General features: G+C 41.9%; 1 protein-coding gene across 13 annotated transcripts in view; it reads left to right on the plus strand.

Moving 5' to 3' along the window:
- Window positions 1-14,807, plus strand: part of NCOR2 (nuclear receptor corepressor 2) — a 343,965-nt gene that overhangs the window by 170,641 nt on the left and 158,517 nt on the right. For all 13 annotated transcript variants that reach the window (XM_060785561.2, XM_060785569.2, XM_060785570.2 and 10 more), the window contains exons 8-9: window positions 77-129; window positions 11,048-11,114. In XM_060785561.2, the coding sequence (XP_060641544.2) occupies window positions 77-129; window positions 11,048-11,114 (120 nt within the window). The remainder of the gene's footprint in view (window positions 1-76; window positions 130-11,047; window positions 11,115-14,807) is intronic.

Below are 14,807 nucleotides of genomic sequence, written 5' to 3' on the forward strand. Positions count from 1 at the left end.
AGATTCTTAATAGCCCATCTTGACTCCAAAATGCCAGCCCCTGCTGCAATTTCAGTTTCGCTTTTTTCCATTTCAGCCGCTGTACAACCAGCCTTCAGACACGAGGCAATACCATGAGAACATTAAAATGTAAGTATGTGGCAGTACAGTCTTCTTTCTCTCTCTCCACCTGCTTCCCACCTTTCTTTCGGATGTCAATGCATGAGCAAGGCTAAGTCAGGGGAAAGTGACTCTTTGCCCTTCTTGCCTCAGTTCTCTTCTGTTCCTGCCAAGAGAGGAATTGAGAGAGGACAGCTTTCCTACTTGTGTGGCTGGAAGCAACAAAATGTCTGAAGTAGTTCATCATGTGGAGCTAACGAGAGACAGTAACCAAGTGATGTGGTTTCTTGCTGGAGGGATGGCAGGGATAGATGTTAAAACAAAGGAAGACGGAATGTTGGAGCACTTATGTGTCCATGTATTTAGGGGGCAGGGAACCACCTGCATTTTTTCTGTCACAATCTGTATGCAATCCCACTATCTGGGTTATGTACTTCTTCCTTGGTGCCTAAGCCAAGTACCTGTTGTAAATTCAGAGTGGGTTTGGAAATGCCTGGCTCTTTCCTCAGGTGGGGATATAGGCTTCTCTGAAGTGTGTTTTCGTGGCGACCATTGGTTTACAAATCTTCACTTTGTCCTCTGCAGTACACTTTTCATCTTTAAAATTCAAAAATGTTCTCTTCGTTTGCACTAGGAAGCAGTACGGTTCATTTTATCACTTTGTCCGCTGAATACTTGAGGGATTTTATCCATCTGTAACATGCGTTTCTAGAGCTAATTGTAAGAAGTTGTCAGGTTTGAAGAACAAGTGTTAAAAAAAACACCCAATAGCAACAACTTCCATATGGCCTTGTAGAGCCCAGGAATTCCCAAACTACAAGTTGCCAAAATGGATTCATTATAGTTAAATGTTCCTAAGACTTCAAAACACCTCTCTTCTATCACCTCAAAACTCTAGCTGCTTCTCTGCATAATTTGTTATGCTGTTCTTTCTATCAACCTTTGATTTGTGGTCGGGGTGTATCTATTTTGAATCTGACATGCTTTCAGCTTTGATGCAATTGGATAATTCATTTGGTCCTGGAGCAGAAACATGACCGAACTGAGTGGCCTTGGAAAAGGTTGTATGTTGCCCTTCTGTATGATTCTTGCCCTTGTATTATGTCTTACTCTTCCAACTTTGGTCGGCTCCCAAATATACAAGGAGTGTGTTTTCTCTGGATGAGAAGTGAGGAATGGTAGAGAAGTATGACTCATCAGAAATTAGAAATCTGGATATAGAACACTATCTATTCCTAAACTTACTATCAAGGGACCTGCTGATCCTTTTGAGAGTGTACACCGGCAGGTATTAGAGACAAAATACTGGTTTGCACTTCTCTCCCATTTGGTAGCCTTGTGTGTTTTCTACAGATTTACCTTCTCTAACAAATTGAGAAGTGCACACAGTGAGGAAATATATAAGCTCCTCTTTGGAGGTCCATACTTCCCTGCTCAGACACCGCAAAGAGGGGAAAAGATAATGCTATCACTGGAAGAATAGGCACAGCAAGCTTGATTTTCCCTCAGCTTGGAATGCTGTCTGGAAGTTTTCAGCCAAGCCAGTGTAGGAAGAGATGCAACTGGAACTGACTGCTGCATCGGTGCTGATGGTCCTGCACAGATGAAATTTGGCATGACGAACCAAAAGGGAATGAAGGATGTAGATGTGCTAAGAAATGCCACCCCAAAGGTCAATCTACTACTTTTCCCTTACTCACAGTCCCAACGCTTGCAATTGTAGAATTATAGAATCATAGATTTATAGAGTTAGAAGAAGTTTTATACCATAAAGGTATAAAACTACAGCTTTCTCTCAGAATAATGGAGGCTGCAAGAAGGTGGTGTTCCTACCCAACCTTTCCCCCCCAATGTACAGCAGTTAAATCATAGCTGCCCCATAACAATACACTAATGTGTTCACTCTGGGTAGAATCACAGAGTTGGAAGACACCACAAGGGCCATCCAGTCCAACCCCTTCCATACAAGAATACCCCATCAAAATTCTCCCAACATATGGCCATCCAGCCTCTACTTTAAAACCTCCACAGAAGAAGATGTCACCACTCTCTGAGGCAGTGGCATATTCCACTGCCAAACAGCTATTTCCCTCACAATGTTATTCCTAATGTTTAGGTGAAATCTCTTTTCCTGCCATTTAAATCCATGGCTCCATTGTGTTGTAGTCTCCAGAGCAGCAGAAAACAAGCTTGTTCCCTCTCAATATAACATCTGTTCTAATATTTAAGCATGGCTATTATGTCCCTCTCAGTTTTCTTTCTCCAAGCTAAAATACCCAGCTCCCTTAGCCTCTCCTCATAGATCTTTGTTTCCAATACCTCTGACTGCTCAACTGTGCCATTGTAGGCGACTCAATTTAAAAGTACCAGAACAACAACTGTGCAGGCATTCCACAGGTAATGATAATTATGAACTACATAGTTAAAACAAACCGAAACCCAGCAACAAGAAAATCTGGTAGATATGCAGATTGGGGAGGGGCAGTCAATATAGTTTCTCAAACTTCACTGTTTTTACATTTTTATTTTGTAAAAGGTATTTTCTCCATGTCTTAAAAATGCCATTTTTAGATGATACTTGGTTGTCTTCAGGTTTTTAAAATAAGTACAGTATGTCACCTGACCAATTAATGATGATGATGATGATGATGATGATGATGATGATGATGATGATCTTTATTTATAGGCCACCCAGTCTCCCCAGGAGGACTCATTTGATATTTACAAGAAGTTTGTTTTTACCTGCTCAGTCTAAACAAACTAACCATTACTGCACTTCTCTAAAGTAATCACTGCAGGAAGCTCTTTTTTGATCTCTTTAAATCACTTCACACACATTTTAGTCTGCTCTTGCTAATATTACATGGTTCCAGCTGTTTTTACTTTGTTTTGTTTTTTGTTATAATTGCTTTTGATTTATTGTAATTTACATTTTTATTCATAGCCCACACTGAATTTAATTTTATCATAAATGTAGAAATGAATGAAATAAATATATGACTTTGTGCAACAACCCTGCAAGGTAGTAAGCCAGTGTTATTCCCATACCGGTCCTTAAATGGAAGCTGTGATTTGCTGTTTGTGGTTGTGGCCAAATTTGAACCAAAGTTGTTCTTAATGTATAGCTCACTTTCATAATCATGCTGCACTGTGACATTGTTTAAGGCATGAAATGCAGTGCAAGGGAGCCTTTCAAGCCAGGAAAGCTCCTTCATGTACGCCTCCCTAAAATAAGGTATACCACAGTGTTTGTTTTTGGCCATGGTATGTGCTGACAGATATCCTTTTCTAAGGAAAAAAAAAACCTTGAACCCAGTTTTTATTCTCCCCCACCCCCTCCAAGCTTTTTGTGGTTTTGCTTGTTTGCTAGTTTTTTGGTTCTGTGCACAGTATAGCCTTTTGATCCACATCCCGCCGCCTGGATGTTAAATGTTTGTGTATTTTAACAGGGCCAAGTTGAAATTAATTTCATGCCCCAGTTCATTTTGGCATCTGCAGTTTCAGAAGCTTCTAAATCCCATCCAGCTCCTTGGGAGACCACAGGGCGGTCGGGCTTGAAGTGCTGTTTTCTTTAAAAAGCTGCCTCTGGACAAAGTAAGGCCACAATTCCATCTAGTTCAGGTATAAAATATGCGAAAGAGTGATTGGATCTGTAGGTTTGGGGTCTTTGGTTATTGCTGGCTGTCACTCCCATCAACTCTTGCTAGCATAGCTGATGATGAGGAGATAGAGGAGCAGCAATGGAGAGCCAGTCCCCCAGCCCATCCTAACCCACAGTGGCTCTAGCAGGCCTAATTTAGCTGGAAGTGTCTGTCATAGCATTGTGGAGCCCTCACTTGAACACAAGCTCTACATTTTCTGACCCTGAACTAATCTGAGTGAATATGCACCCTCCTATTTGTTGGCCAGAGAACAGGAACTGACTCTTTGGGGACTGGTGTGGGACTGGGAATTGAGTCTTTGGGGAGAAACCGCTGCTGTCTAGAACCCTGAACAAGAGCCCTTTGCTCTGCAATTTCTTGTGGCAGTTTTAAGGTGTTCTGTTTTTATTGGCTTCACTTCATTCAAATTCTTCTAGATAGGCCCCTTCCCAGAGCCTCCAGTCTGATCAGGCAAAAGCAAGAAGACTGCCCTTCTTTATGCTGCCAGCCTCTCCCCCCAAAATATTCCCATGGCCATCCTTCATTCCCTTTTCTTCCTGTGTCTTGCCAAGTTCTCTATCAGTGTTGATCCTGGATTTTGGATTAATCCAAAGCCTTCCTGTGTAATGTAATACCTGTGATAAAGCTTTTGACTACCTAACAGGGCTCCCTTTTGTCTCTCTCTTGGCTCTAACTTCTTAGGGAAGCTAGGTCTCTCCTTTGTATCTCGGCTTATTTTTTTTCTCCATGCTGCCACTCCTTGGCTTTTGGATTTTTAGTCCACTCAAGGCCTGTATTTATTCAAAACGCTCAAGCTGTTAGCACCCCCCTTCCCAGGAGGTAGACCAGAGGTATCCAAGTGGATATGGGCCAGGTATTTCAAATGCCATACTTTCTCAGAGCAAGTTAAGATGGAATTGTTGGCCTATGCCACAAACAGACTGCTTTTCTTGGAATTTCCCAACCCTTGCAGAAATCATTTTCCCTAATGCCTTGTTTTATATAGCAGTCAGGGACTCCCAGATTTGAACCAAGAGCTACCCAGAACTGGGCACCAGGATTGTGGCGCAGCTGGCTGAGTGTCAGCTGCATTGAGATCACTCTGACCAAAAGGTCATGAGTTCAAAGCCAGCCCGGGTTTGAGTGGGTTTCCAACCAATTGTGTGTAGCCTGTTGTCGACCTTTGCAACCCGAAAGACAGTTGCATCTGTCAAGTAGGAAAATAAGGTACCACCTTAAAGTGTGGGGAGGCTAAATTAATTGATTTATGAGGCCATAAAGAAGACTCCAGCAAAGCATTCCAGCGGGGAAGCATGCGGGAATGCGGAAGTGCTTCATCAGCGTCGCAGATGGATGATTAAAGCGACAGCTTCCCTGGCGGCCAGAAAAAGTTAAATAGCCTCTGTGTATGTCTGTATATGTTGTATGTTAAAATTGGCATTGAATGTTTGCCATATGTGTGTATACTGTAATCTGCCCTGAGTCCCCTGCGGGGTGAGAAGGGCGGAATATAAAAGCTGCAAATGAATGAATGAATAAATAAATAAATAAATAAATAAATAAATAAATGTGTTCAGGTCTTGATAGCCTCCTTTAGTATGGAAAGAAATCGGGGCATGTGACATTAGCCCTTGTGATTGTCAGGATGTACAAATTCTATGAATGGATGAATACATATATTTATTAATTAATTAAAATAATTTCTGTATCTCTGCCTAGCCCACCTGAGGAGTGAATGAATAAAAGCCAATCAATACAATAAAAAGATAAAATTATTTTTAAACCACATTAAAATACTCCTAAAAATTATCCTAGAATCCAGTTAAAACAACAATTTCAAACACTGAATGCCATGTGGAACAGCCCTGTTTTGGCTGCCCACTGGAAGCTTGAAGAAATGGGAACCAGCCTAACTCCCTTGGGCAATGGATTCCATGGTTGAGGGGCTCCTATGGAGGAAACCCTGTTAGGTACACTCACCCATTTAACTTCACGAGGTTTTGAAACACCCCAACACTTGACCAGGTATAAAAATGACTTTTCCTAGCAAAAGGTGTACCTCAACCCTTATATGTCCAGCAATTGGGATTTGATTTGATTGATGGCTGGGGGATAAATAGAGTCATAGAATCATAGAGTTGGAAGAGACCTCATGGGCCATCCAGTCCAACCCCATTCTGCCAAGAAGCAGGAAAATCACATTCAAAGCACACCTGACAGATGGCCATCCAGCCTCTGCTTAAAAGCCTCCAAAGAAGGAGCTTCCACCCGGGGCAGAGAGTTCCACTGCTGAACAGCTCTCACAAGAAGTTCTTCCTAATGTTCATGTGGAATCTCCTTTCCTGTAGTTTGAAGCTGTTGTTCCTTTGTGTCCTAGTCTACAGGGCAGCAGAAAACAAGCTTGCTCTCTCCTCCTGTGATGTCCCCTCACATCCTTATCCATGGCCCTCATCATGTCTCCTCTCAGCCTTCTCTTCTGCAGGCTAAGCATGGCCAGCTCTTTAAGCCACTCCTCATAGGGCGTGTTCTCCAGACTCTTGATCATTCTAGTTGCCCTCCTCTGGACACATTCCAGCTTGTGTATGTCTCTCTTAAATTGCGGTGCCCTAAATTGGACACAGTGTGATTCCAGGTGTGGTCAGACCAAGGCAGAACAGAGGAGTAGCATGACTTCCCTGAATCTAGACACTAGACTCCTATTGATGCAGGCCAAAATCCCATTGGCTTTTTTAGTTGCCGTATGACATTGTTTAACTTGTTGTCTACGAGGATTCCAAGATCGTTTTCACAAATACTGCTGTTGAGCCATGCAGTAGAGTAGGAATTGTTTTGGACCATCAACTGTGAGGAGTTGCTGGATCCATTGACAAAAGGACTGGGAAGCTTTTGGCTACTGGGATGCCCGCTTCCCATAATATATCTTCAAACCAAGTGAGGGGGGGGGGGGGGGAGAGAGATACTTTCCTTAATATCTCTCCACTGTCACCAATTCAGGCCAGTAACTTATACCAGTTCTCTTCTGAAATCTGCTGGGACTCTTCTGGGTTTCTCTTTAAATCTTATTCAATGTTTTGCGAAACAGTCTTCATACACAACTCCACATTAACTGAGTTTATTTATAGATGTCTTGCACAAAAGCTTGTTGGTTACATTTGTATATTAGCGTCTTAGTTGAATATAACATTGTTTCATGACAACTCTCATCCTTATGACTTTCTACACATAGAAAGATTCACTTGTTAACCATATAATAGCAAATTTTCAACGGTTCTCCACTCACTATCCTGACTATTTCCTTAAATACTCTTACTTAACTTATTCTCTGACCTATATTCATGGTCCCCTAACTTATCCTCATCTAACAGCTTTTCTTCCCTCTCTCTAACTGACTTCTTTTCTCTCTCAGAATGTTCAGGGTTTTTTTTTCCAACTGTCATCCTTAACTCCCTCCTTTTTAAAATTCTGGCATCTGCTCATTTAAATATGACCAATCAGATTCCCTTATGTAAATTAGCTCTGCCCCTACTGCTTCTACCCCTTTAAGAATCACAGAATGGCTGGTCCTATTCCAAGCCTGCAATATAGACCATGTTTTAACATTAACTTTTACTTTTAAATTCTACCTCATAACCAGTTGTTCGCTACAGCTATGTATCATGTGCTTTATCATTTACCACTAATAAATCTTATACTATAGCAGAAATGTGTCCTGGTATTTAGCATCAAAATAACAGAATCATAGAATAACATAGTTGGAAGAGAGCACATGGCCCATCTAGTCAAACCTCTTGTCATGCAGGAAAAGCACAATCAAACGACCCTTGGAGAGTCCTGGAACTACACCTGATCCCAGAACAAGACACCTCTTCATTCTCACTTATTATTTGGAAAAGTTTGTTTTGGAGTCCAGTTGCTGGAATCACCCAGTCAACATGACCACTGTAACTAAACCTGGATAGAGATAAACAAAAGGATTCTTCTTTTTCTTGTTTTCCCTCCTCCATTTATGTTACCTTCTGGATTTTAGGCTGTAAGTTCTTTGGGGCTGGGCTTTGTTCTCTTACAACTTGGAAATGGAGCTAAATTGGTGATGATTGTGACAGCAGCGACAAAGATGAAGGTACAGATTGCGTATCTCTAATGCAAAATACTTGAGACCAGAAGTGTTTTGGATTTCAGACTTTTAAAATTCTGGAATATTTGTATTTATGTATACATACACAGTGAGGTATCTTTGGGATGGGACCCAAGTCTAAATACGAAATGTATTTATATTTCATAGCCACCTTATACACATAGCATGACTTTTATACACAAAATTTTTCATCATGTTGGGCATAAAACAACATTTGTCTCCATTGAACCATCGGAAATCAAAGGTGTCACTTTCTCAGCCACCAGTGTGGATTATTTGGGATCTTGGAGAAGTTTGGAATTCTGAATTTCGGATGACGGATGCTTAACCTGTGCCACACCAGCTTCAGATCTCATTTTCTTCCAAAAAATGATGGTATATCAGAGAAGTCAATAAATCCAGTATTTATTAGGGCTGAAAACGTACCCTCGTTTTTGGTCATCAAGGTGAGCTTCTGTATGTTTGGCTTGGCCTCCCTTTAAGGCTTCCCAATACTTCTGCCATCTCTTATTTCCCTTCCCTTTTAATCAGTGTAAACAGTTAGATATTTGCTGCAGGAGAGGTAATGGCGTTTTGCAGTTCTGACCTTTCTAAAGTGCTGTGTGCACGCGCCTCTGTGTGTGTGTGTGTGTGTGTGTGCGCGTGCACGCTCTACCTTCTATTGGCTGCGCTGTAGCAATTCTGCAGCTCCGCTTGCTTTGCTTTATGCCCCGGGGAACACAACATGTGCTTCCTCCAATATGTGGCCTGATTTAACCTTCTTGCAAACGGTTTCTAAGTAACAGCCGCACAAAGCAAGGAGCATCTCTGAAGAACAACTGACGCGCACAAGAAACACAGGCATTTTTTTGAAGGGATCTGCCTGGTTTTGGGGAGGTGACGGAGGAAAAGCAAAAAGAAACCATCCATTGTCACCAGCACCTTGAAGCCTTCAGACATCCTCTCTAGTGTTCTGTTGGCACAGAGAGCAAAAACTCTTCTCCATCTTAATTTTCTCAAGGGTCAGTAAAACCCAGAACTAGACGGCTATGACTTCAGCTGCTGGAGAGGTGCTCTATTCTTTTTGAAAATGTTATCTAAAAATAAAACTAGAGAAGTCTCCAAGTAGGAGTAGGACCAGCAGTGTTCTTGTTTGGTTTTGGAATAAATGAGGATTGATTCCTGCAGCTGCTTTGCCCGAGGGAAGAAGGCAAGGCTTCTGGGACAGTTCTCTTCTGCTTGGTATTTTTCTCTCCCTGCTCCCTTGTGGCACTGTCTTTTAAAGATACTGAAAGCCCCCCTTCTTAGCCTCAGGCAGTTTATGTTGTGGGAATCCATGCTTTCCTCTTCTGCTTCAGTGCATTTTCTTTACACTGTAGGGAAGATGGTTCTGGACAATTTATGTGTCCCTCTGTATAATTTCTGTTTGAAGTTCCTGGGTTACAGAAAAGAGATAATGTGTGACACGAGATCTTCTCAGTGTCTCCCTGATTCCTTTGCCTGATTTTTAGTTTTTCAAAGTATGAATATTCCTGACATGCATGAGTTTCATGAACATGCACTAAAGGGCACACTGGATGATGTGTTGTGTTCTTGAATGGCTTTTTAAAGGAAATTAGGCAAATTCATGGGAGAGGGTTAACAGTTGATAGTCGTCATGATGGTGCTATATTCCCTCCAGTTGAAAGAGGCACCATGCCTCTGAATACCAATTGCAGAAGAACACAGTCTTGGGGGTGCTATTGTTCCTAGGCTTCCTGAATGCATCTCATTGGCTGCTTTGAGAACAGAATGTTGGACTCAGCTGGCCATTGGTCTCATCCAACAGGATGGTTCCTACAGATCATTTTAGTACCTGATCCTAGTTATTTAGGTACTGTTCTGGATAGAATCAGGTGGGGTTCTGTATATGCATTGCGTTTTTAATTGTTCTAGATACAAAGCAGTGCAATCTGTTTTAAAGGGACTTGGTTAACCCTGGAGTGTTAGTTCTACATTATTTTAAACACATTCATATTCTTGCTGTCTATAAGTGCACTGAGGGCTCTTGAGTCGCCTGTGAAATTCTCCCTCCACATATGTGTGCGTGCCTTCTAAAGGCTAGTTCTATTTTCTGTCTGAGAGAAGAAAGAAGGAATTGCCACCTGGGAAGTTCTACCTTCAAAATTGAGTTCTGTTTTGACATCAAAGCCTGTGCAACCAAACTGGAGAAAATGGAGTTCACCTCACCAATTTGGGAACTCCAATGTTGTGTTTCTTTGTTTAATTCATACCCTTCTTTTCTCCCAGCATGAGCTTAAAAGTGGTTTACAATAAAATAATTTTACAAAAGTTAAAAAAGAATTAAAATAATTCTATTAAAAAGCACCCAGTTAAATATAATTTAAACATACTTAAAATACAATTCAGAGATAATAGTAATCATTGCAGACAGGCTTGCAACTAGTTAAAAAAGGAGATAATTATAAGGGAGCCTTTCATCTTTTTTCTGGGCCTAGGCATGATAAAGCTGTGCCTATCTCTTCTCTCTCTCTCTGAACCTAGGAAGGATAGTAGCATTTGGGATTGCAATGGATGTGCTGAAAAAGCTCAGATAACTTTTTGTACTCTGTCTACGTTGGGAGTATCATGAGGGAAGATGGTACTAGTAATCCAAATGGTTCTTTCCTTCCTTCCTTTCCATGCTTCCTTTCCTTCCTTCCTTGCCTGCTTTCTTGTCTTTGTACCTTGAAGTGATATATTTACTTTGTTTGTGGGTATTTTGCATCAGAATCTTCTTGGCAATTAAACAGATGCATGCAGCTGTAGGGCAAACACCAGGAGGTACACACATATCCATCTTCATCTATTAAAACAGGCCAAAATAATGCCTGGAAGAAAGGAACGAAGGAACTGTATTGTGTAATTTCAGTTAATATAGGGCCATGTTCTTATGGTTGGTAAATGTGGATATGCCTGAAGAATATTTTGCCATTCAATATGAAAAAAATGTCATGTGAACTGATGCTAGTTGGTATTAATGTCTACAAGAAAACTACCTCCACCTTTCCAAAAGTCCTGTAGTCCGGATCAGGCTTGAAAACACACTCTGAAGTAAAGGATTGAAATCTTTGTGTGTGCGGGAGGAAGGGAGCAAGAGAAAGTGTGTGCTCTATTCAGGATTTAACAAGATCTCGCATTTTCTTCTTTACAGAAATCAGGCAATGCGGAAGAAGCTGATACTATACTTCAAGAGGAGAAACCATGCCCGTAAGCAGTGGGTAAGTGACCCCATTGTCCACTTCTGTGGGCTTCCTTTTAAAGTAGAACAGCCAAACCAAGACAGAAATGTGGCATTGGGAGAAGCTGATCAATAAGAGATAAGATGTGGCTGGAGAAAGGAATGCCAAGAAAACCAAATCTTTGAGAGCTTGGCAGAGGAAACTGGTTCAAGGAGTAATTCAGGACAGAAGGGGTAGAGCAGGAAGAGTTTGAGTGCATTAGGAGAGAAAGGTTTGCCTTTGTAAGGCCGCCCTGAGTCCCCTTCGGAGTTGAGAAGGGCGGGCTATAAGTGCAGCAAATAAATAAATAAATAAATAAATAAAAGGGGAAAGGATAGATAGAGAAGAAAGATGGGGATTTTGTTTCTTTGAAACAGCTCTAAATGCAGCACTCTAGCGTAATTACTCTACAGTTGGCACTCAGTATCCATAGATTCTGTATCCATGGATTCAGTCATCCATGGATTGAACATAGGCTGTTGTATGTGGGGAGAGTCGCTACAAATACTTAGGCCTGAAGCATTTAAGAATTTAAATGTCATTAGTAGAACTTGGGTTTAGACTAGAAATCAATTGACGGACCAGTGCAATTCCTTTAGAAATAGTTTTATATTGTTTGTGTAAGCTGAACTGTCAGCAGTCTAGCTTCTACACTAGCTACCATTTCTGTCATGGCCCAATGCTATGTAATCCTGGGAGTTTTCGTTTTATAAGGTTTTTAGCCTTTTCTGCCAATGAGTGCTAGTGCCAAACTACAAGTCCCACAGCATTGAGCCCTGGCAATTCAAACTGCATTCATTCTGTAGTGTAGGTGGACCCAGAGTCTTCTTGGGCCTCTTTTGCATTTACCTAATCTGTAGGGCAAAACTTCATTTGATGCTTTCTTCAGTTTCCAGGTTCTAATGGCACGGAACTCTTCTGCTTCCAGTTTTTCTGTGCCTTCCAAGTTTTGATTCTGGTGAAATTTCTTGTAGTTCAGGGCATGTCCTTTATCTCCTTATTCATATATTCAGCAGTACAGGCGGAATCACAACAGAATATTAAGTGCTTTGGTGAGACACACATCTGGGGTCTCTTCCACTCTCTGCCACTAGTTCATAAGCTCTTTGGAAGTGTTTTTGAAATCATCTCGCTAAAGGGATAAAAGTTCAGAGCTTAGCTAATTAACAGAGCGGAGAAGATGCCGATTGGCCAGAGCCTTCTTTCTGCCAGATGGATACTCAGCACTTCACGCTGCCGAGCTAAACAGAAGCTAAAGTGACTGAACCCTCAGCTGGATTAATTGGGAGCTCAAACTTCAATCTCTTTTTGTTTCCCCTCCTGGCAAAGAATCAGAAGCAGCTGGTGCCAAGTGGTGCTTTGTTCTTGGCTGGATCATGATCTTACTTGAGAAGCCTCAGAAGCCAACCAGGCATGATGCAAAAGAGTCCATCTTTCTGTTGGAACAGACATTGCAATTGGCGTCTTCCGCAAAGAAATTGCTATCCAAACCCATTCTGATTACATGTGTGGCCAAGGCAACTTTGCCCGCCTTGACAAGAGAACTTTATTCTGTCCTCCAATGCTGCTCTGGGAGTTGTTTTTAATAAGTTGTGACCTGTCCTATACCCTTCAACTGTTGCATTTTGACAGACTCAATTCTCTGTTTTCCCACTTTTCAGCTACTTTTAAAATCTTCCAGTTTCTCTCTCCTCTTCCCACTTCCATTATTTGTCCTCAGCTTATTCAGTTGCTGCAAACTTGAGCTCAAAGCTGAAAAAGCTGCATTCAGCAAAAGGGAGAAGTGAGGAGTGGACAGAATCCTGCCCTTGCCAGAAGGCTTAGGGAATATGCTTGTGTATTTGTCCTCATCAGTAACTTTTGCCATCTTGACTATACTCTGATGTTGCTTAGCTGCACATTTTCACCCGTGAAATGTTGGAGGGTTTGCTATCCTATGTACCCATTGTCTTCAGGGGTCAGAACCCCAGCCCTAGTTGTCTTGTCTCATGGTGTGAAGAATGAGCAGTAGTGCTCCGCTGTATGTGAGCAAAACATTGGCAGCCAGAGGAGAGAAAGGAAAAGTTCCTTAGGTCAGCCTAATCTGCTCGGCTTGCAGTGTATATACTGGATATACTTTTCTTGTGATTATCTACTGTAAGCCTTCTTGGACAGTGTGTGGGCGAAGGGAATAAATAATTGAGTGGTGCCCTGCAAGAAACGTTTATTTGCCTGGCAATTGAGGAGGGGGGAGGGAGCCAAGCGAGCCTCCCATGGGAGGGAATTCCACAAGCAGTTGCACTATATACTCTGGTGTATATGTGTCTGGTTGGGAGGTGGGGCCATGCTGGTATCTGTGTGACTGAGGAGATTATTACACTATACTTCAAAAAGTTGCTATCCCACTTTAAATCCTGTGGCTGCCTCCTGTAGACTCCTGGGGTTTGCAGCCATAGCAGTTACAGTGGAACAACAGTGCTTTAACAGTGTAATGTCATAATCTCCTGAAAGGGAAAAAAAAGAAAAAAGAAAACTGAGCATCCAAGACAGGAGCCTGTGCTCTAATCTGGGTTTTACTTCATATACAGAATGGATTTGGAGTTGGGTTCTTTTCTAATGCATATTTGAAAGTGCAACCAGTCTGCTTGACCATTTGATAGGAAATGAATATTCTGCTTGGCATTGTCACAAGGGGCAACTTTAGTAGCTAGACCTTACAGCGCCTGGGATATTTGACTGGGAACTAGCGTCAGTTTTACCTCTTGATATGCAATATGGTCTATATAACAGGACATCTGTATGCTTGCTGTTTCTCACTGTAACCTGTCTTAGTTGATCTAAGAGATACATTCACACACGCACCTGGTGCACCATAGAAATCTTTAAAAAAAGGATAGTCTCTTAGGTGGACATGCCTCAAGCCTTTCTCATGTTTAAAAAACAGCACCTTAAGACTATAGAAACTGTGAGGTTTCTCAAGAATCATAGAATCAAAGAGTTAGAAGAGACCTCATGGGCCATCCAGTCCAACCCCCTGCCAAGAAGCAGGAATATTGCATTCAAATCACCCCCGACAGATGGCCATCCAGCCTCTGTTTAAAAGCTTCCAAAGAAGGAGCTTTCACCACACTCCGGGGCAGAGAGTTCCACTGCTGAACGGCTCTCACGGTCAGGAAGTTCTTCCTCATGTTCAGATGGAATCTCCTTTCCTGCAGTTTGAAGCCATTGTTCTGCGTCCTATTCTCCAGGGAAGCAGAAAACAAGCTTGCTCCCTCCTCCCTGTGACTTCATCTCACATATTTATACAATAGAACCAATAGAGCAAGTTTGCACTTTCACATATCTGGGAATTGTTTTTTCTGAGACCGGCTCTTGGCTACCACACCACCAAAAAAGCTCAGTCAGGGCAAGAGTATGTGCAAATCAACTACTTAAATTGATAAATCACAACCATCCAGGATCCTTAGACCCACTTCTTAAAGTATATAAAGCAAAAGTAACTCCCATGCTCTTATACGGAGCTGAAGTTTGGGGTCTAAACCAGGTACCATTATTAGAGCAAGCACAATCACAGCACCTGCGAAGCTTTCTAGGAGTGGACAGGACGACCCCAGCTGCCGCAGTAAGAGCAGAACTGGGAGTATATACAGTGGATGGCTTATCTAAAATCAGGGCCTACAGCTACTGAGCAAAACTGATTGCTATGGCAAATGA

Source organism: Anolis sagrei, chromosome X (genome assembly GCF_037176765.1).
Source record: "Anolis sagrei isolate rAnoSag1 chromosome X, rAnoSag1.mat, whole genome shotgun sequence".
Classification (NCBI taxonomy): Eukaryota; Metazoa; Chordata; class Lepidosauria; order Squamata; family Dactyloidae; genus Anolis; species Anolis sagrei.